The following is a 21473-nucleotide window of genomic DNA, read 5'->3' on the forward strand; positions in this document are numbered from 1 at the left end:
ACAACAATAAAATATGGATCACTGATTGCACGTTGCCATGAGAAAACACTGTATGAAGTATGATAAAGAGTCAAAGTAGGCCCCTACATGGTGGTATGCTTTTATTTAACACATACATGATACATACTGATCAATGACATACAAAGTGGCAGTCTCTACGCAGTGAAGAGGCTCACACTTTCACAACCATCTCCTCGGTTGATGTCAACATGTACTACAGCCTATACCTCAGTCTCCCTGGTACAGTATTTCTTTACTCAATGATACTGAACAGAATTTATGCTTCAGCAAAAATGCCTTTGTTCATGCAAAAGTAAAAAATCAAGAACATGAAGCCAAAACGAACACTGCCACAAAAAGTCACAACACAAGGAACTGGAGATGCACTTTAAAACTTAAACTCTAATCAAGAGGAACAAACAATTTTTGTCCTCAAGAAGCACACCTTTGCCAAAAGTTGACAAAAGACTTTAAAGAAGGATGGGCAAATCTTCCATTCAAACATTCCAACAACAAACAGGGGTCCCCTCTTCATCCACACATGGGGATTCCACAAATATTACATAGGTTCGTTTTTCTGTTTTTGAGAGTTTTATTATTTTTATTTTTAGTGTATTGATAAATTAATACGTTCATTGCTGTAATAAAAAAATGGATTCATTTAATTGTGTATTGTCTTAAGATATAGTTATTAGGCCTGCCCTTGGTATTCTCCCAGTTATACGGCCCTTTTAAAAAAAAGTTTGGTGATCCCTGCATTAGTACACAGAACAAGGACGGTCCAAAATGGTTGCACAAAGCAAGAAAAAAAGCAAGAACACATTTTTAAGATAAATTAAAAAAAAACTTAACCTCCGTTTAAAAACATACCGCAGTCCATTCAGTCAATTTCAAAGGCAATTTACGCATGTGCATACGTGTCAACCACCCCCCATACCACTCCCATGAAACTGGGCTGAGAAACCAAAAAAATTGCATCCGAAAAGGGTGAGTCATCATATATTCGGACCCACTCAAATTCAAGCCCTAAACTTCTACATACCAGTCAGTCAAGTATATCGACAAACTGCACCACAATTGCCGTTACACAACAACAAAAAAAAAAGGTACAAATGGGAAAAAATAGTAGGAGGATGTAAACAGCCAAAAGCATGAGCAGTGATATGATCAGAGGAAGAAGAGGAATAGAGGAAAGAAACTGCTAATCTAGATGACCCGCATCTTTAAGGTTAACATATCGAGAGGCCATAAATGCCCCAATAAACGCTACCATCGTGATGAGGAAAGCACATATGTAAAAAGATTCTTCATCAAAAACATCCTGAAATGAGGGCAGGTACGGCGAGAACTTTTGAGACACCTGCTTGGCAACGTTTTCCTTAGGCAGCATGATTGGACCGGATGTCACAAAGACTTCTCTGTCTGCAAACTTCTTGAAATTCAACTTCTCAGACTGTCCCCCACTTGACTTCACGACTGTAGAAAGAAAAAAATAAACTAGCTGATTCAAGATTAAATAAAAATGTCGGTTTATTACGCCACTATCAATACAAAGTCGATCATTTAAGAGGCTGGTTTTGACTCTGCCTGTCATGGTCATCCCAGGTTGAGACTGAGAGGGATACAATGTCTCAACAGAAAGACTGAGATACTTGATAAAATCTTACCCCCACAAGAACTGAATTCATGTCTACTGCGTGCCATGGTAAAGCGCCTTACCGCTACACCACGGACATTTGTGAAACAGGGTTATGACCCAAATAAAATACAAGTGGTATAAATTGAGGTTGTAGATAGACCTACAATGAAACCTCTTTAGAAAAAGGTGACATCACATCTGTTAAAACTCATTTTAGGTCATTTCGAAGGAGTATTCCATCCTGTGCCGGAACACCCGGTTGGAGGGAAATAAATGTAACATTCTTTCTAGAAAGGACACAAAAAACTCCACCTCAGACTTGAACCCTGAATTCTAGTAAGCTACATTTACTAAATTTATTAATCATATCTTCAACAAAAAAGGCTGGCAAGATGAGTAAACAATTTCGCTAATGCAAAAACTGCAAAAATCAGTCGCAGTCGTGATAAGATTAGATAAGTGATGACATGTAAATTCTTCAGGAGAAAAAAAAATCTGATCTAATAAAAGGATGGCTTAGAGAGTTATCCGATTTTCATACTGTTAAAATTTTTTAATGTCTGCTTTTGGTTGTTTATTTGAATATATATATACTTTTAACCAGTACATGAAACTATGCTTTGCAGAATATAACCCATAAGCCCCGCCCAGAACTCATACACAAATCGTAAGTGAGATGAGTGGTCACTGTTTACCCAGTCTGTAACAAAGTAACAATGGACGTCAACATGGACTTGTGACAGAAGCGTCGCTCGTCCTTCGAGTGGTGGTGTCCCATATGTTTGTTTTACCATAGCACTCGGTCCTCCTTGTCTGACACATTTCGTTTTATTGTCACCCTTGCACAAAATCAGCAACAAAATACAAACCAACAACAACAACAAAAACAACAATAATGCGGCTACTTTCGATTGGGAATGGGGTTTGTTTTCTTCATCTTGATCAGTCCTGCCTAAGACGGCCACATGTCTTATACGGCCACTTTTCTCCTTGACAATGGGTGGCCATCTTACACAGGGTTGACTGTACCTTCAAAAGGTAATGTGAGAAAACAATACTGCTCGACCTTGGCAGTACTCCTATTTTTGCATTTCGAAGTGACTATTCGGACTCTCGAGAAAAATATTTATATTCGGACTCTGAATTGAGTCAAGCATGACGTCCATTCCGACTTCCGACCCTTGTTCCTAAATATTTCCTGAATTTACGAACACTAGTTCAATTATAATGATAACAGTCGAGATGTGAGCTTTAATCAGTTACTAGATCTTCTATCTAAACTGGCCCTCCCTGCATCATTGGTGTGAACAGAACGATTAAGTTGAGCTGACCTTGCCGGGGGCAAAGTTAACTATGTCGACCAATGAGACTGCGCGTAGCGGTCTCGCACTCTCGGCTTGCTGGGGGAAGAGGTGTTGGGAAGAGGCCACAGCTGTCGGTTTTGTGCAATGTGATAAAAAAAAAAAGAACATTACAGAAAACTATTAACACACAATAAAATGAAATTAAACATATATGGAAAGACAATTGGTGGTAGAAGTAATGATGATGCTGTAGTAGTGGTGGTGGAAAGACCATGAGTAGTTGGTTACCGTGTACTTAAACACTACCATTGGGTAGATCTAATGAGAGTGCAGTCTTTTGACTTTTCACACAATTACACAGTCCTAATAGGCAATTCTAGTTCTAATTCTGGTTTTACGGGAAATCCCCCGACGGTTATAGATCTATGTAGGCCTAACTTCCTTACACTCACAAGACTCACTTAGAAGCTGAATCCGAAGAAATAAAACATTTTTTTTGCATCCGAGTCCGAATAGATAAAACCCTCGAGTCCGAATAAATAAAAATTATATTCGGACACGAGTCCGAATTGAGCCAGAGCTGGTTGCATTTAGTTTTAGTTTTAGTCTTCCAGCAAAAACTTAAAGGGAGTGTATACAGACCCGGTAACTGGGAACAAAGTCACAAAGTATACAGACCTGGTAGGGGAACTCTTTTGTGATTTCGGAAAGTTTCAGCGCCCTCTTGGCTCAGGGTAGACCTAGGTTCTTCTAGATCTATGGCCTAGGTCTAGATCTAGACAGACAGACATAAAAATCATTGATCTAGTTTCGAGGCTAGCCTAGATTTAGATGTAAATGAAGATTGCGGATGTCTTTTCGATGAACGATCATTTTTCCTCCGTTTCGGAGTTGGAGGAATCACAATTTGAAGAAAAGAACAATGCATAATTTCAATCAAGCAGTGACCCCCTCTCTCTCTCTCTTCTGTGTATCGCTCGCCTTCTCTTTTTCTTTGTTTGTCTCTGTCTTTCTCTCTCGTCACCTATTTCCCACTCTATCTTACTCTCGTTCCCTCCTGCCAACTGGGGCATGTCATATTTTGCTAGCACTTCTCTCTCTCTCTCTCTCACACACACACACACACATACACACAAACACACTACCGGGTCTGGGCGCTAAAACTTTCCGAAATCACAAAAGAGTTCCCCTACCGGGTCTGTATACTTCGTGACTTTGTTCCCGGTTACCGGGTCTGTATACACCTCGAAACTAAAATCCTTCATGTAAAAATAAAAATCCCTCCACGCTTTCACACCTTACACACACATACACACGCTAGCAATGACAATGACAAATTAAATTTTCATCCAAATTGCTTAAAATTGGGCTTAAATGAAAAAAGAGTAAATTCTAAGAACTATGGTTTTTAAATTTTAAAAATCCATTGATAAATAAAAAAGTTATTGGAATTTTTGTTTGCAAAATGTTGGAGGACCTTCATATAGGAAAAAATCGCCAAAATGTGGGACATGTTTTGATGTATTTTGAGGAAAAACTGTTCATAAGTCAGTAATGAATTGGAGCATATGAATGAAACTTGGTACCTTCATGTGATTTTTTGTGCAGAATCTAGTTCTGCTATCATTTTTTTGATGTCTTTATTACTTTGGATCTTAAAGACATATTTGCGTGAAATTTGTTGAATTGCGTGACATCGTTTTTACCGCGACGTGATCACCCCTTCTAAAACTCAGTAAAGCGCTATCGGGAAAACCTGTGATGTAGTCATCGGTGACATATTTAGTTATAGGCAGCCAATCACATGCCGCCTAGCGATCACGCGCCTCTTGCATGCCGGCACCTCGCGTTTGGAATGCGTTGATCTAGTTTCCAGCTCTAGTGTTTTATCAATGGATGGGTGGTAATTTTAAGTTGGTACGTAAAATCTACTAAACGCAGAGATCTGAAATTTTACAGCAATAAAGAAGACATGTGGGGCACTTGGTCGGCGATCAACCTGCAGCTCCGCTTAGTTTTCGAACTGCAGAGGAAATTCGCACAAACACGGCAATATCTCCGGTTCTAGAATCTAGTAATCGCTCGGGATTGTACGCTGGCATTTTGTTAGTTTAACCTTTCCTCTGATTGGTTGCCGAGTTTCATTTATTTTCGTCCAGGAGTTTTCCTGTAACTATACTTAGAAGAGAGTCACTTCTGATTCCGAGCGGCCCAAAAATTATCCCTCGCACGGAGGCCGATTTCCGGCCCAAAGCGCAGCGGGCGATTGGCAATGCTACACATGCACACTCACACATACACTCTCTCACACACAGGCTACTCCATTCGCTTATTATCAACAATTCTCGAGAACGGAAACCGTTGTTAGGAGAAATAGAGTGCAAGTTTATATTTTCTCGAACGTTTGGAGAAAGGCCACCTCTATTCTCACCCGGAGTGAGAATAGTGCAGGCGAGTCTTGTGGCTATTCTCACCCGGTGCGTGGTCACCAAATTTTGCGTTCACCCTAAACCACAGAATTCTACACTGTGATAACAGAAAAATTGTAGTATTCTGTGCCGTGAACAAATGTTCCATTACAACTGTAGCCTACTAACTAAAAGCGTACAATTTTGTCTGTGGGCAGTGGAGAGAGAGAGAAAGAGAGAGAGGAGTAGCGCGAGAATTTCCGGGCAAAACAAAATGGCGACCGCGTAGTTCGGCTCGATTCGAAAAGTTAAATAGCCGTAGCATCTTTGTAGACAACCAAATTAATTTACTTTTGTGTTTTAACATCATTTTTTAACTTTGTTTTGGTCAATTTGATCGTCCACACCAATAGACAGTATTCAGAAAGAGACAGAGAGAGAGAGAAGAGGGGAGGAGTTGATCTTGCGAGAACTTCCGGGCGGGTGAGAATAGCAACTTTCTTGGAGAAATAGATCTAGAGCTGGCCATAAAAATATGGTGGGGGGTTTCAGGGGGGCATTACCATTTAATTTGATGTTTTGCAGTTAAGTTTGATATCTTAGCTCGCAGCGCATCAAATGTGTGTAGATCTCTGGGCTCAAATAAGTGGGGGGGGGGGGGGGGGGGGGGGGGAACTAGATCTAAATCTAGATAGATTTAGATTCTAGATCTAGATCTATAATCTAGATCTAGATCTATAATCTAGATCTAGATTCTAGATGGAAAAAGCACCATTTCATTTCCATCACAAAAACTCGGGCTTACCGCGTTCTTTTACTTTTCCTGTCCTGGGCTGTTTTTCTCGTCAGAGACCTATGGAGGGGAAGAGGGTCCTGATCTTAAAATCTAGATCTTTATAGATCTAGGAAACTACAGCTCAGCTCCAGTTCCGATGCAAAACAACCGATGAATGAGTCTTCTTGCCTTGCTGTGTTGTGTGTGTGAGTAGTGAGAGTACTGAGTAGTGAGTGTGTGCTGAGGACAAGCTGAGGACCTATTCCCGAATTCTATTTGGAGAGAGTTCCAATGGTTAATCTGAAAAGCCTCGGCCTATCAGCCACACCATGCGAATACAAAAATACAGTGTTTTTTTCTTCTTTCTTTTTTCTATTGTTCAGTCTTCTTTAAGTACAGCATAGAAAAAATATACTTTTAAATATTCATCAAATCTTAACATAGTTTGGGGCAAAAGAAATTTAAATTGTACAAAGTGATGATCGTATTGTCTTTATTTTGCACTAGCCTGATAGCCTTATATCAGACACAGTATGATAATACACATTTTAGAGGCTTGGGATTGGAGAGTAGCGTCCCTTTCCTAACTCATAACAGTAGCAGGCTGCACCGGCACATTGCTTTAAAAACAAGATTCTTATATTTCATAGCTATCTAAATCTCTAGATGTAGTTCTCCTTTTTTCGGACTATGCGTACCGTGTTAAATCATTTAGCATCTCATTTTCGTAGATCAAACGTTAATAGGTTAATAAAAGGTGTTTAAGTAAGTTTGATTGGTAAAATGCATGCAATGAATGATATGAATGAATTCAATTCAATGATTAATTTTTAATGATTGCAAAATCATATGTTGACGTTGTGTGTAGATTCTAGTTCTAGATTTCTAGATTTCTAGATCTAGATCTAGATCTAGATCTAGAATATCTAGTGTAGTGTATTCTTTGGGTAAATCTAGTGTTGGCCTATGAAACAGAGATCCTGTACCTATCATTATCCATTTCAAATCAAGAAATAAAATTAAATTGATTTGTGGGAATTTTGAAGAGGGGGGTCTCCCCCCTGACAAAATTTTAATGAATAGATCTACTGGTCCGAGATTCTCCATTGAGAGATATTAAAAACGGGAAAATTATGAATTCCTAAGGTTGAGACATAGGCAAAGTCAGACTGCTGGTCCGGTATTCTTCCATCTTGCCTGATTTGTTTAGTAATTTATTTTATAGAATGAGTTCTATAAAAAAACTTTTACTTTATTCAATTTCAATGATAGACTACTTGATTGTACAGACGTAAACCTTGTGTATTTTGAATTGGGTTGGCTTGGGAGACATTGTAAATTATTTTATATTTTAATTTACTAAGTGACTATTCGGACTCGAGTCCGAATATGAAAAAATGTTATTCGGACTCTGATTCTTGTCCAGCATGACATCACTTCCGACTTCCTGTGACTCGTGACTCCGGCTTCCTGTCCTGCCTTACTCGTGACTCGCCTCAGGCTGGGTAGAGACCGGGATCACTTCAGGCGAAATGGCATTTTGTGCAGGAGCCGAGTTTTTATCTTATTATATGAATTTGAGGCCGGCCTGATCAGAAAAGTTATAGCCCTTCTAATAAATGTTTATTTGTCAAGAGGTCATCAGAAGCAATTAAAATGGCTCGTTAGCGTGTGTCGGGGTCGGATGGGATCATGGGCGGCCTGCACACGTGTGGCTGTGTGTGCGTGTCGGGGAGGGGGGGGGCACTAACGGTCTGGGCGTTGAACGTCGCATACACGCGTCACAGTCTTTTTTCCCCCGGCAAAACTGATCATTATTGCAATAATAAGCTAGTCTTGACGTAGATCTACGTAATGAATTGTGCGCTGGTCTATGGAATCAAAAGTTGCCGTATGCTCGGCTCTACACAGCAACACAACTTTTTCTTGGTAAACATAATCGAGATGACACAGGCTTGTGTATTTGAACGAATCGGTCTTTTTTTTTACACAGCTCATAATATGCAGGCATTTCAGGCACTACTTATGACTTCTCTTTATACATTACTTGCTCAGTTCATGTAATTATCTACACAGAACCTCATGTTTGCTATAACGAACACTCGGATTCAACGAGATTTTAGGTCAGGCCCAACGACCTCGTTGAATCGGAGTTCCACTGTATAGAGTAGAGTAGATATTTATATACAGGCAAATCGCTGTCGTCGCAAAGAGACATGGTGGCTTTAAGATGAGGAATCTCCTCGGTCGAAAGGAAACTGGACGATAGATTGGATAAAGGCCCGGTTACACGTAACGATAAATTGTACAAAAACTGGATGATCTAGCGATCATACGATAGAATCTAGATCGTTAGGTGTAAGTGTAACCACAAGATTACACTTGTTACAAAATTTGGACGATTGAACGATGGTTGGGAGACTCTGTCAAGAAATCAAGGGTGGCTTTATATTTTCCGTGCGATCACGTTCAGATTTGAGGGAGACGCGCTGCGACGAAGATTCAATTTGAAATTTGCCGCTGCGCAGAATTAAACTCAGGACTGAAATAAAAAAAAAAAAAATTACCGTTCGTCAAAACTGATTTCATATTCGGAACCAGCTTGGCCCTGGACCCCAAACAAGGGGAATATTAATAATAATTGGCAGGGGTCTGGGGGCCGCAAGAGGGCCCCTGAAGCTGAAGAAAATTTGCAATTGAGGAGCTGAAATTTGGCCTCTCTGGGCTAAAATAAAAAAATAAAAAATGATTCGACTTACAGACAAAGGAAAATCCCTATTGAACTTTAACCAGGCCTAAACTGGTAAAAGGAAAAGTAGGCCTATTCTGTTGTTACTATACTTTGCTGGTAAAAGCTCCTCTTGGGGACAAAACCAGAATGTGCATGATTCATAACTACATAGAAAATAAAGCAACAAATTATCATTATGGGGAACAATTGTTGGTCATTAGGTAGGGAGGAGGAGAAGAAGAGGAGGGGGAAAAAACAAACAAAAGAAAACAAAAAAAACAAACTTCCGGGACCGGGGTTCGTTCCCACACTCTTAAACATAATTGTATGACTTCAGACGCAAACACGCTGCCCATACGGCTATCAGAACTTCCGACAACCAGAGGTAGATTTATTAAGCTACATATTTGCCACACTGTTTCAGGAAAGGCAACTCGGCATAGATCAAGATGTAGAGATCTAGTTTTTCTAGGCCTCTTTGAACATTAGCCGACCACCACTAGATCTAGATCTACTCCGGTAGAAAAGGAAGGGGGGGGGGGGGGGGGGGGTAGATATAAGGGTGTGCCTGCTAAAGTCACCAAAATAATAGATAGATCTAGATCTAGATGGAAAGCTAGGCAAAACATCTCGTTTGCAACAGTTTTTAGTGCCAGATGGTCTGCTAATCTTCAATTTTAACTTTTTCTACAACAAAGAAAGTGGGTAACATGGGGGATGGGGAGGGGCGTATCAATGAGTCGAGTTCGAATATGAATTTTTTTATTCGGACTCAAGTCCGAATATGAAAAAATGTTATTCGGACTCGAGTCCGAATAAAGACGGCCTTTAGTTTATAGGAATAGAAGGGCCTACTGTTACTGTTCAATACTATTACTGGATCATTCAAAGACGTCAAAGTTGAAATTGTCTGACTTATTTGGGGAAGAATGTTGCACTGTGACTACCCAAAAGTATATCTCTAGTCCTGGCTGTAAAAACGGGACCGCCGGGGCCGACATTTTCATTCAAAGGCAAATGTTAATTACCTTTTTCATTTGGTACGGTACTCGGCTCATGTGATTCCACCTATAATTATTTACAGAGTATAAGAGCCTATAAACCTATAGATACATGCATGTGCACATAGTGTGCTCTTACTGATATATTATAATACTACCTTACAGACTGATGTACACAGTATTAGTGGAGTCCGTTTAAACTGAAATCTATGGGACCACCGGATCTTCTTTGCTTTAGCCTTGTTTTCAGTTTATAGAGGGTTGCTTAAATAGTGATGATTGTCAACATCCTTGTGTTGGGAATGCTATGCTTGCGGCTAATTTCACTTTTTGAAAGTTTCTTCTCTGCAGACTCCACTGCATGAGTACTTCCCCCTTATTTTTCATATATGATTATATTTTCAGATTAACATCCGTTTCGTTTGACAGGAGTCAGTTGAAAAACTGATTGACCACACTTTAGAACAGCAGTGGCACAATGTCTTCTAAAGATGTAAGTGTATAAAAGCCATGTCTCACGTGTGTTAATGTTGGAGAAAAATATTTCCAGTGTGACTTGAAATGTGGGGAACCATCAAGGTACAAGTCTACTTCCACTATGCAGTTGTCGATGAAAACGTTTTTTTGAATGGGGGGTTTTTCCTCTTGAAATGCACCACTGTCATCATGCCCCTTGAGCTTTCATTCATTATTATAAATATTTAAGTTTGTCTGAATACATTTTTTGCTTTCTGGTTAATCATAACTCTGTAAAAAAGGAATGCGAAGCTGTTATCAACTCTGATCTCTGTATTTTCATATTAATTAAATAATAAATTACGCCTCTTAAAACTGAGAAATAAAGAGAATGTAGTGATCTTTAAACGCTTCCATTAAAAATCAAGCTCCACTGAGTTTGTTTTTGCATTATTTAAAAAGTTTTATAAATCTATTTTCTACTGAACAGCATCGAGAGGCCTTGCAGTACATGCTCCACACAGTTGTGTACGACACCTCTTTTTCACCTTGTGGTCGGTACCTTGCAGCTGGAAACAAGTTTGGGGATGTTGCTTTATTCAGGTATGATTAGATATGTATCTATATATGAGCATTTAGCATATAGATTAGATATTATTATTGATAACTTTATCTACGGCGTCACTTTTCGCCCCGATTCTGTTACCTTTAGTTAGCGTGACTCAGCAGCCCGCCGGAGCTCCCCGCCTCGGAGTCACGGAGTTAATGAGCCCTGAAGTGACTTTGCTGGTGTCGGTTAAGAAGTTCGGATTTTTGTCTACGTTTGAAATGATATAACTTCTTCCCCATTCCACACAGCAAACCACTACACGTATGTAGTAAAAGCTCAATGTCTTGAGATTTATTCTGCGTTTTAATGGTTAATTTCTGTGCCTTAGTTTTTCTTGTAAGTCAAGTGTTTGTAGAGTATCCAATTTGTCCTCTTTTAGTTAACGTACTTATGAATAAATGATTGTTTAGTTAAAAACAGCACGACAGATCTCTCCAAAATCTGTGTTAAACTGACTACGAATATCATGTCTTTTATCTTGAGAAATCTTAAATCTGCGCAAGTAGTAATAGTCAAGTGATCTTATAATGGAGCTAAGTCTGTTTGTGGGGTCAGTAAAAACTTTTTACACAGGTGCTCATAAAATCTAGAAAAATATGATTTAGACAAGAATTACCCCAAAGGGTTACGTGGGCATATTTTCAATGTTCGGGAACTACCTTTTGATTTTTCAGGTTTAACGGTTTTTCCTGTAAATCGAAGCTCTCCGATGTTTTCACTTTGCCATTAGCCATTTAATATTTTACTGGGGACTATACGTTTCATATTGTGCTTCTTTGTGCGTGTGAGTAGTTCGCAAGAACAGAAGTGCGATTTGTGCTTTGTCGTGTGTGTGCCACAGAGTTCTACTTTTTTTGAGTAGTTAACACGGACACAAGTGTGGTTTGTGTTTTGTCGAGTGTGCGCGACAGATTTGTACTTTTTTGCAGTAGTTAGCAAGAACAGAAGTGCCGTTTGTGCTTTGTCGTGTGTATATGCCACATAGTTCTATTTTAGCTGCTTCTATTGGCCCACGGAATATTTTTTTTGTTACTGGGAACTACTTCCGCTTCATATTGTGCTTCATCGAGTAAGTGGATCAAGTTGCACATCTTATCAAGATGCATGCAACCAACTTGGACTGCTCGATGGTGACACTGAGAAGGATGCAGCAATGCAAGAAGCATCTCCCATAAGATTTGGTCCCCAGTTACGTCTTGCCTTTACAACCATTGTCATCTATCGTCGCCCAGCTGATCCTCTCTCATTTTCGCACAAGCACAAATTGGAGCTGTGCCGGGACATCATGATGAGAGACAAGGTCACAGAGTTGAATCCGCAGATTGAGAACCAAGTGTTGCTACAACTTCAAAACACTCTTGATAATAATGGGTTGAATCTGCATAAAGACTTTCAGCTTCCACCTGCAGAACACAGTCACATTGAGGGAGAACAACCAAGAATTGTCCACGAGGAGTTAAATTTTGACGCAAAAAACCTGCGAGAGAAGGTGAGTCAAGACTACCCAAAGCTTAATGAAGAATAAAGAGTCGTGTATGATGCTGTGATAGAGTCAGTTGTACAGAAGCAAGGCAAAATATTTGCCCTGGAGGCAAGTGGAGGGACTGGGAAAACCCACACTATAAACCTGATTCTTGCGGCTGTCCGTTCCTTTAAGAAGATCGCCCTTGCTACAGCTTTGTCAGGCATTGCAGCAACTCTGCTCTCAAATGGCAGGACATTACACAGCAGATGCAAAATACCTCTCTGTGTGAATGGACAGTCCATGTGCAGTGTGAGTCCCCGAGATGCCAGCAGCACTTTATTATGCCAAACTGAGCTGCTCATCATTGATGAAGTATCGATGTGCCACAAATGCATCTTTAAAGCCATAGACAGAACTCTTCAAGACACATGTGGGAATAACTCTCTGTTCAGTGGGCTAACTGTGCTGATGTCGGGTGACTGGCGCCAAATACTGCCAGTTGTTTGCCATGGCTCAAGATCACAGACAGTCAATGCAACCCTGAAATCATCATATCTGCGGGAGCATGTTAATGTGCTCAGACTGACAAGAAACATGAGGGTTTTGCTTACAGGTGAGACTGCTGATTTCTCCAACTATCTACTGAACATTGGTGATGGCAAACACAACGTATGCAAGCAAATCAGGGAGTTTGCGATAAGACTGCCAGATGACATCACAGTGAACAGCGAACGAGAGTTGATACATGTTGTTTTCGGTAACTTGCAGTCTAACACGAATCCTGACTGGCTGGCTTCCCAATGCATCATCTGTCCCACCAACACACAACAACCTGATCATGCAGTCCTTTCCCGGAGAAGAAAAAGTCTACAGGAGCAGTGATTCGGTGGAAGAAAATGAACGCCAATACCCCATCGAATTTATCAATTCTCTATGTCCGTCAGGAATGCCACCCCTCAAACTGACATTGTCATGTTGCTGAGAAATTTGGATCCCACAAACGGCCACTGCAACGGGACTCGATATGTGGTTCAACATCTTCATCAACATGTAATTGATGTAGTCGTTGCTTGCGGTCTACATGCCAGAAAGAGACTTTCCACCCCAAGGATTCCCCTCATGCCTTCAGACAACATATTTCCCTTCCATATTCGACAAAAACAATTTCCGGTTAGACCTGCTTTTGCAATGACTGCCAACAAAGCTCAGGGACAGACTTTGAAAAGGATAGGGGTTTCTTTACCGGATGATTTATTTCACATTGACAATTATATGTCGCAATGAGTCGTGTTGGCTCCAGGGACTCTATTAGGATGTATGCAAACAGACCTGCTGCCCGGGACGGAGTTCCAGATGGCGCATGATTATACCAGCAATGTTGTCTACTCAGAGGTCCCTACGGCGATGAATCAGGAACCGGTACAAACATTTTATCTTGGGCTTTCCTATCACTGTATCACCGATCGTAGAATGGGTCTGTGTCTAGTAAAAGAAGAAAGATGCACATTTGCACTTTTTAACTAAAGACACTCAGCATTAGCTCTTGTTCTACCATTAAACAAGAGAAAGTCACTCTGCTTTTGTTCATGAAGCATGCTGTGTCTGTGGCAGCCTGCGCACAACTAAGAAAGACATATTATTTTTAAAAACCCCCACAAAACTGTGTTAATACATGGGTAGAGATGCACTTCTTGTATGGAATAAAAGTAATGACAGCTAACACACATTCGTTCTTAGTTTTTGTGTCAGACATGATATGCGTGTACACTTATGAATGTAAAGAAATTAGATCATTGTCAGTTATTTGCAAATGGTCATAGCAACGAAAATAAAAGCTGGAAAAGTCTGGTGCTGATTCAGTGTCACTGGAAAGGTAGAAATTATTCTTATAACACAATAGCAAGAAGTCATCCTTGTTATTCAGTCAACTTGCAAAACCTAGACTTAGCGTTTTAAGAAAAATAAGGAATTTATAGAATGTAACAGTTAGAACTACTGTTCATGTTTTGCATAGTAGATGTAATCTGGCACTAAAATCGGTTTGTACTTTTTCATAGAGAGACTTCATGGTAATTCTGAGAAACTTTAGAGAAAATATGGGAATATTCACGATTATATTAGACACACAAAGTTATATTTGGAGGAATTACTTCAAAGCGAATTGTGTACCAGATGGATAAAGTTGTAAAATTACAGCTTCCTATTATATGTGCAGATACCATCTTTTATTGAGTATCTGCACCAATGCTATGTCATTCGTGTTCCTAAAGTTTGACAGTTTTTATTGTGCCGTTTTTTTATATTGATTTTTTTTCATTCACATTTGTCAAAAACACTTTACAGTTTAGCATTGCCGACTTCAGCTCGTCTTACGAAATAACCAGACAAGTTACCCTGTCCGTTCTTTATGAGTCTCAAGAGCAGAAATGCGTGCTTTGGGTGCATTAAATGATAATTACCATAAATACAAGGATACACCTAAAACTGTACGTTGAAAAGTAAAAAAAAATTAAGTCAGCCCAGACAGAGCGGCAACAGGGAGTTGACCCCCGTGACCCCGCGTGATAAGGCGCTCGGCAGGGAACCCCCCGCTACAGCTAAAATTCCACTGCCGGTGCGCTGTGTACCGCATTGTATGGTGGTGGTTGCAACACTTTTAGACTCTTTTGTTTTAGTGATCTTATTCCTGTGATAGATGAATACAAAAGGTAGAGAGTATTTTTCAAATGAATGAATATTTGTATCGTTCTCTACATCAGTAATCTTAATTTTCATGGGTTTGAAAGCCCAGACAAATTTACTGATAGAAGAAGTTGTATGTCATGTCAATTTTCATTGCGAATGCTAATTTGCAAGTTCTAGATCTATGTGATGTTTTGGATAGTTGTTGAACCCAAAATTCACCACTGAAATTGTTTTTGAGAGTAGCATTGAGGTTTAAACTGTTTGGGTGGACATACAGCTTTAAAAAAAATCCAAATTAAAGATTTATAATGTATTGTTGTGATTTCATTTTGTTTTCAGTTTGCAGTCAGCTCTGTCACCAGATATCCGCAGTGAGGCAAAGTGTCCAGTCTTCACATTTTCAGGTACAGCAGTTTTCCTCTCAGTTAAAATGAGATTGAGGCACCTTAATTCTTTATCTCCGGCAACACGCTCCCAGCAGCTCGCGATCAGGACCCCTGCTCCGGTGAACCATTGACAGCAGCTCAGTCACATTCCTTTACACCGACTTTGACATCTAGTTACTTTTCGGCAATTACAAGTCTCTTTTATCGGGATTTCATTCATTAAATTAAGAACTATGGAAATAGGTTCACATTTTTGATTTAATGACAAGTGTAGTGACGTTTTTGCCATTTTTAGATTTACTACCAAAAAAGGCCCCCGGCATAGTGGGTTTACCCCTCTCTGGGAAAAAGAGTTAAGTAGGCTTTTTAAAAAATGACCTTGTACAAAGGGCACTTTCCGCTCTGATGTAAAAACCATTCATTGTAGTTGTGTTTTCCCTCTTTCTCTCTCTGCCTCCTCTCTCCCCCCTCATCTCTCTCTTTTTCTCCCTCTCAGTCTTTTTCTCTCTCTCCTTTCTAACACCCCCCCCCCCCAATCCATAATACTGTCAATCTGCATTAATGCAGAATAAGAGAATAAAACTTTCACTTCTGAGACGCAATAGTTGTAAATACATGTAAAAGAAGACCTTTATAATTTCCAGGCTTGTCTGTTCTATATGTCCATATGTCCACACATTATGGGTGTCGCATTCAACGAGATTGCCGGGACTGGCTTGTTGGCCTCGTTGGATCCGACCTCTTGTTGAACGTGACTAAGGCTAAAGAAAAGAAAGGAGACAAGTTATTATTACACGTTGTACCAAAACCAGTAATTAAAACAGCTGTTCCCCCTCATGACGAAAGTCTCAAACAGCATCAGTGTGCTCGTGTTTGAGCTGTGTTCTAACCGTCATTTCTGCATTTATAATATTTTCTTTTCCGGAACACTTCTCGTGTGGAAAGATACCCTCTCACATCTAGGCCTAGATCTACATAAAGTAAAGGTGGGAGCAGCTTGGATTTTCTGATCAGGGGAAGAAAAGAAAATTGAAAAAAAAATGAAGGTCTCGATTTAGACCTACCCATCCAAAGTTCATCCAATTTCATACAGCCCGCATCAGGTTCCCTCCTACCCCCTCCCATCCCTACCGTAGGCTTACCCTCGCCCATGCTCTTGGCTTTGGGGTTCATATTAGGAAGCGCGCATGATCTAGCAGTACCATGTGTTAGGCATCGAGGATGGGTCTTGTTTTTCACGTGAGATGGAGAGAAAGGAGAAAATTTTTTCGCTTTTTGGGCCGCTAAATGCTTTTATTTGGTTATCACAACCTTGTTGAAAGCGACTTCGATCTGTTTGCAACCTCATTGGAACTGACGTACATTACAAAGAAATATAGAGGAAAAAATCGGGGATTAAGATTGCCTCTTTGGAGGAGCCGACTTTTCGTTGAATGTGACCTTTTTGAATGCCACACCCACTGTATTATGTCTAATCAAAAGAAAATAGAAAGGCAAAATCCTTGATAAGATTTTTCAAAAATGACTTACTAAGTATTTCATTGTTTATTGCAGTGTTCAAGTCCGGAAGCATATACAGCCTCACTTCGACAGACACTCTTTTGATCTGGTGAGTCTTTCGTTTTTATTGTTGTACTTTTGCGAGACAACTTAACTTAGTGGATGACAAGTAATGATGATACAGTATGGTAAGGATAACTCAAACATGTCAAGGATTTTATCTCTATGTCGGAAATCATAACCGGTTAGATTTATATATATAGTGTATATCTCTACTTGAAAACATGCTCTTTACGCTTCACAATTTATTATTACCTTGAAAGACCCTGCAATAATCCAAAATATTCTCAGCTTTTAAAGAATCATTCAGTGCAACTAGCTAAGTAGGCCTACTTTTGGGCTTCACAACAGTTAGGATATTTATTCTTAATGGCTTTAAAGAATATGAAATAAAATGTCTCAGAAAGATGCTATAAACATCACAACAAAAGACAGACAAAGAAGCAGAGACATCACACAACAGGTGGTGTAGAAGCGATCGAGCATGAAATACACCAAGATAACAAGTCAAATGGTTTGGACGCGTTGTGGTAATGGGGCCACAACAGCCAGCCTCGGAGGCCTACAGTATGAAATTTAATGGTTTCAAAGCAAGAAGAAAACAAAGAAAAATATAGACGGATAGAGACCCTCCAAAGGACCAACATGACTATCCAAAATCCAACACACTTGGCCCACATCTGATAACCGCATCTCCCCTCGACACTTTTCGGTACAAGAGAGCAGAAAAAGTAATGTTTTTTGTATTTTCACATTTACTTGGAATCATTTGGCTTGACATTTGTTTTGTACAGGCATCTGGAGTAATGGCTAAGCTCTGCATTTTCACACAAAAGAATTATATTTTAAATCCTCTACTCTGCAGCAAGCTAAGCAATAATAGTGCAGCAAAGAATATGAACAAGTATGCTCATATGTACATGTGTAACCTGAATTACTCAGGGGAATTTTGTTGTGCCTTCTTTTCTTTCTTTTTTCTTCTTTCTTTTTGCTACTCGGTCTCTTGTTCTGCCTTAAAAAGAATGTGCTTAATGAAACGTTTACTTCCCACAAAAAACCTGTTAACTGTCTTTTCTCTTGTTCACAGTGCAGGAGAGGGGAACATCCAAGCTTACAAATGGTCTGATATCATTGGAAAAGTAAGTTCTTTAACTGACTCTCTTAGAAGTCTTGATTCTGGTAAGGATTAGCTTTAAGGCGTGAGCCATACTCTTTGGCTACCTGTGCATGTATTTCTTTACTTATTTTTGCAATTTGGTTTTTCGCCTAGATTTTTTGTTGTTGCTCATTTGACTGAGACCGGGCTGGGGCGACCATCCCCAACCCCGCGGGTCCCTGGTGGCGGATAGGGAATGGCCACTGTAATGGAGGCTAGCTTTGATCATGTTGAATAAGCTGCCCCGGACCAACTGGTGATGCTCTTACTAGAGGTAGTAGGTGGCGCTACCACGTCATTAAATGCCCTAGGAGTCCTCTGGCTACGGGTGGGATCTGGTAACAATTCCTCCTTGTGCTCCCAGGGTAGGTCCTAAGACCTAGAGGTGGAGTGCTGAAATCGGAGGTATTGGGCCGCAAGGCGCACTCTAGAAAACCTCTCATGGGACAAAACCCCCCTAAAGTTTGAGAATCAGCAGAAGTATCTTGGAATAATCTTTGACAAGCGTCACACATAGAAACAACACATTCAGAATGCCAGGAAGAAGCTTAACATCATGAGAAAACTTGCATGGACTCAGTGGGTAACAAATGAGAAAACACTTAGACAGGTCTATCTGGGCGCAATCAGGCCCCATCTTAAGTACGGATCCAGTGCATGGATGATTACAGCACAGACTCACAGATACACTCTGGAAAAAGTGCAAAACCAGGCTCTCTGAGTAATCACTGGAGCAATGAGGTTAATGCCTATAGAAAAGATGGAACAAACAACATCTATAGTGGCCCTTCGGAGGAGATGGGAGTGCAATGCCCTCATACAGTACACCAAGGCCACAGCTATGGAGGATCATATAACGCACACAAGAACAGCCAGATCAAACACCACAAGACTTAAAAGATCCAGCTTCATCAAAGGAAGCAGAAAAGTACAAAGATCCGTACTGGACCATCTACCAGCCACAGTGAACATGCTGAACCATACCCTAGAGGCACCATCATGAGAAAAGAAAAACACAAACATAATTATACACAAGTCCATCCCTATGTTCACCTCAAAAGATGACCACAGCGACCTGAGCAAGAAATCCCTCACCCTGTCCTTGAGACGGAGGGTCTAAACATACAGCAAACATCATCAAGAATGTGGTAGACCCCCCAAAGCCAAGAAGTATTCCTTATTGATGCCATGTCAGTACTGCAGGCAATCACTGCCGGCAATCTACCAAGGCTGCGAGAAGTAATTGAGAACATCCCATGTCTGAGGATCATGCTGCAGTGGATTCCATCTCTCTGTGGTGTCTTAGGAAATGAGGTGGCAGACAGGATGCCCAAACTAGGAGCACAGAAAGAGCAACCAGACAACAGTGTCAACTACACAGAAATTAAAACTATTATAAATACACTATTTAAAGCACCACAGACACCAGACAGCTACCATGAACTGTCCCACCAAGAACAAGTGATTATCTTCCGACTAAGAACACAACACACAAGACTGAGATAACGTATGTACAGATGTTTTAAACTAGTACAATCACCTAAATGCCAGTGTGGAGAGGTGGACCAAACTGTTGAACACATCCTTCAGCACTGCAAGACGCACACAGCCCTAAGACAGGAAACGTGGCCAACCCCACTGACACTACAAGAGAAGCTATACGGGCCGACAGATGAACTGAGCGGGACGGCCCAATTTATGACTGGTACCAGACTTCCAAGTGTGAATGTGATGCGATCGAGAAGAACAAAAAAAGAAAAAGATTTGACTGAGAGTATAAAAAGTCTGAAAAATTGTCTGAAGGATTGCTGGTCTTTTAGCATTCTGTAACATGTTTTGTTGTTTTGTTTTTTTTATTTAAAAAAAATCAATAGAAGCATAGCCAGTCTTTGATAATCTTATTTTGAATCACTTCTGAAGATTGGTAAGATTTTGAACCATACCTTGTAACAGGAGTCATAACTTAATTTCACTTTTCCAGAGGTCTTCATTTAGAGAAAAAGTCAATACCGTACTGTAAATAGATTATGGAGAGGCTCTAGAAATTTCTACTCTCAAGCCTAATTTGGTCATTTTCTTAAATAGTAGGCCAGTTGTTTTCTTTTTATTTATTTACAAAGACCTTTGTAATAGTATGATTAGCAAGTTGTCAGTGAGACTTTGTTTTCTTTTTTTCATTCTGTTAAATAGGAGTGGGCTAAGTATATTTTTGTCTCTTTTTCAGAATCCAAAGTTAATGTGGTCGCTTGCCATACCAAAAAAGTAAGTTGAATTTTGTCAATAGCTTGATTTCATATTATAGTGGAAGCAATTTGTAAGGTAAAGTCGAAAGGTCTTTTCTCAAGTTTTCTCATTTCAAATGCTTGATTGAGTTGATCATGAAGGAATATGAAATGTTGCAAATAAGATGCTCTGTGCTCAGAAGACTAGGTGCTCGTAGGATCAGGGGGTGTAGAATAAAATGAGAAATAAAACAACATGATGCTGGCAGGGACTAAACTCCTGACCTTGGGGTTGACAAGGGTACACTATATCTATTGAGCTGCTGAGCCCCTCTTCCCCCCTCCCCTTTTCATGTGAAATTATTCTAACTCGTGCAGCAGACAATTTAGGTCTATGTTATGTAAAGGACTTATTTGTGCAGCTTGTCTCCCTGAAAGATGAGTCCTTGCTTGGGGGTGTGCACGGTGCACATCTAACTACAGTTGAGAACCTACTTTTTAAAAAGTCTTTCCATTTGGTGGAATAAGAAGGTTTATTTGCAACAAAGATGATAGCTATAATTAATCTGAATATGTTGCTTTTTCTGTTTTCAGGGGTGTGTTTTCTAATCCCGAGGTGAACTCTTGCATAATCACAGAGCAAAATGTAAGTATAAAATCTGAGAGGTCATAACTTCACACAGAATTGGTCGCCTTTAAGCACAAGGGGGCTGTCCCGGAAAATGCTGTTTTGAAAAAATCAAAGGTAAAGGTTTTGCCCCTTGTTCAGTTTCTTTAAAAGACAAGGAGAGTTTTCTCTATCATCTAACAAATATTCACACAAATGAAACCAAACTTCTCCTATAGGTAGGGCAATGCCCACTTTTGGTGTAGGTCGAGATTTCTGGAAGCCCTCAAAATCTGGGTAAGCCCGCTTGTCCTTAAAAGCGACCAATTGTAAGTTAGGCTTGTACTGTATACATCTGTTACTGTTTTTTCACAAAGAAACATCCACACTGGCTGTCTCTGTCTCTCTCTCTCTCTGTCTGTCTGTCTGTCTGTCTGTCTGTCTGTCTGTCTGTCTGTCTGTCTGTCT

The 21473-nt window shown here is 40.1% G+C and overlaps 1 protein-coding gene and 1 long non-coding RNA gene across 2 annotated transcripts in view; one reads left to right on the forward strand and one right to left on the reverse strand.

Moving 5' to 3' along the window:
- Positions 1–572: 572 nt before the first annotated feature.
- Positions 573–6382, reverse strand: LOC101852790. The gene is made up of 2 exons (XR_220855.3): positions 6157–6382; positions 573–1476 (listed from the first exon to the last, which is right to left on the reverse strand). It is a non-coding gene; the product is annotated as an uncharacterized LOC101852790 (long non-coding RNA).
- Positions 6383–6694: 312 nt separating this feature from the next.
- Positions 6695–21473, forward strand: part of LOC101854743 (THO complex subunit 6 homolog) — a gene marked incomplete in the record, with an annotated part of 28917 nt that continues 14138 nt past the window's right edge. The window contains 8 exon segments of the mRNA XM_005106119.3: positions 6695–6891; positions 10264–10351; positions 10805–10917; positions 15414–15478; positions 17015–17069; positions 18108–18159; positions 20401–20438; positions 20993–21044. Coding sequence (XP_005106176.2) covers positions 10337–10351; positions 10805–10917; positions 15414–15478; positions 17015–17069; positions 18108–18159; positions 20401–20438; positions 20993–21044 — 390 coding nt within the window.

The sequence above is a fragment of the Aplysia californica genome, unplaced genomic scaffold (genome assembly GCF_000002075.1).
Source record: "Aplysia californica isolate F4 #8 unplaced genomic scaffold, AplCal3.0 scaffold00514, whole genome shotgun sequence".
Lineage (NCBI taxonomy): Eukaryota > Metazoa > Mollusca > Gastropoda > Aplysiida > Aplysiidae > Aplysia > Aplysia californica.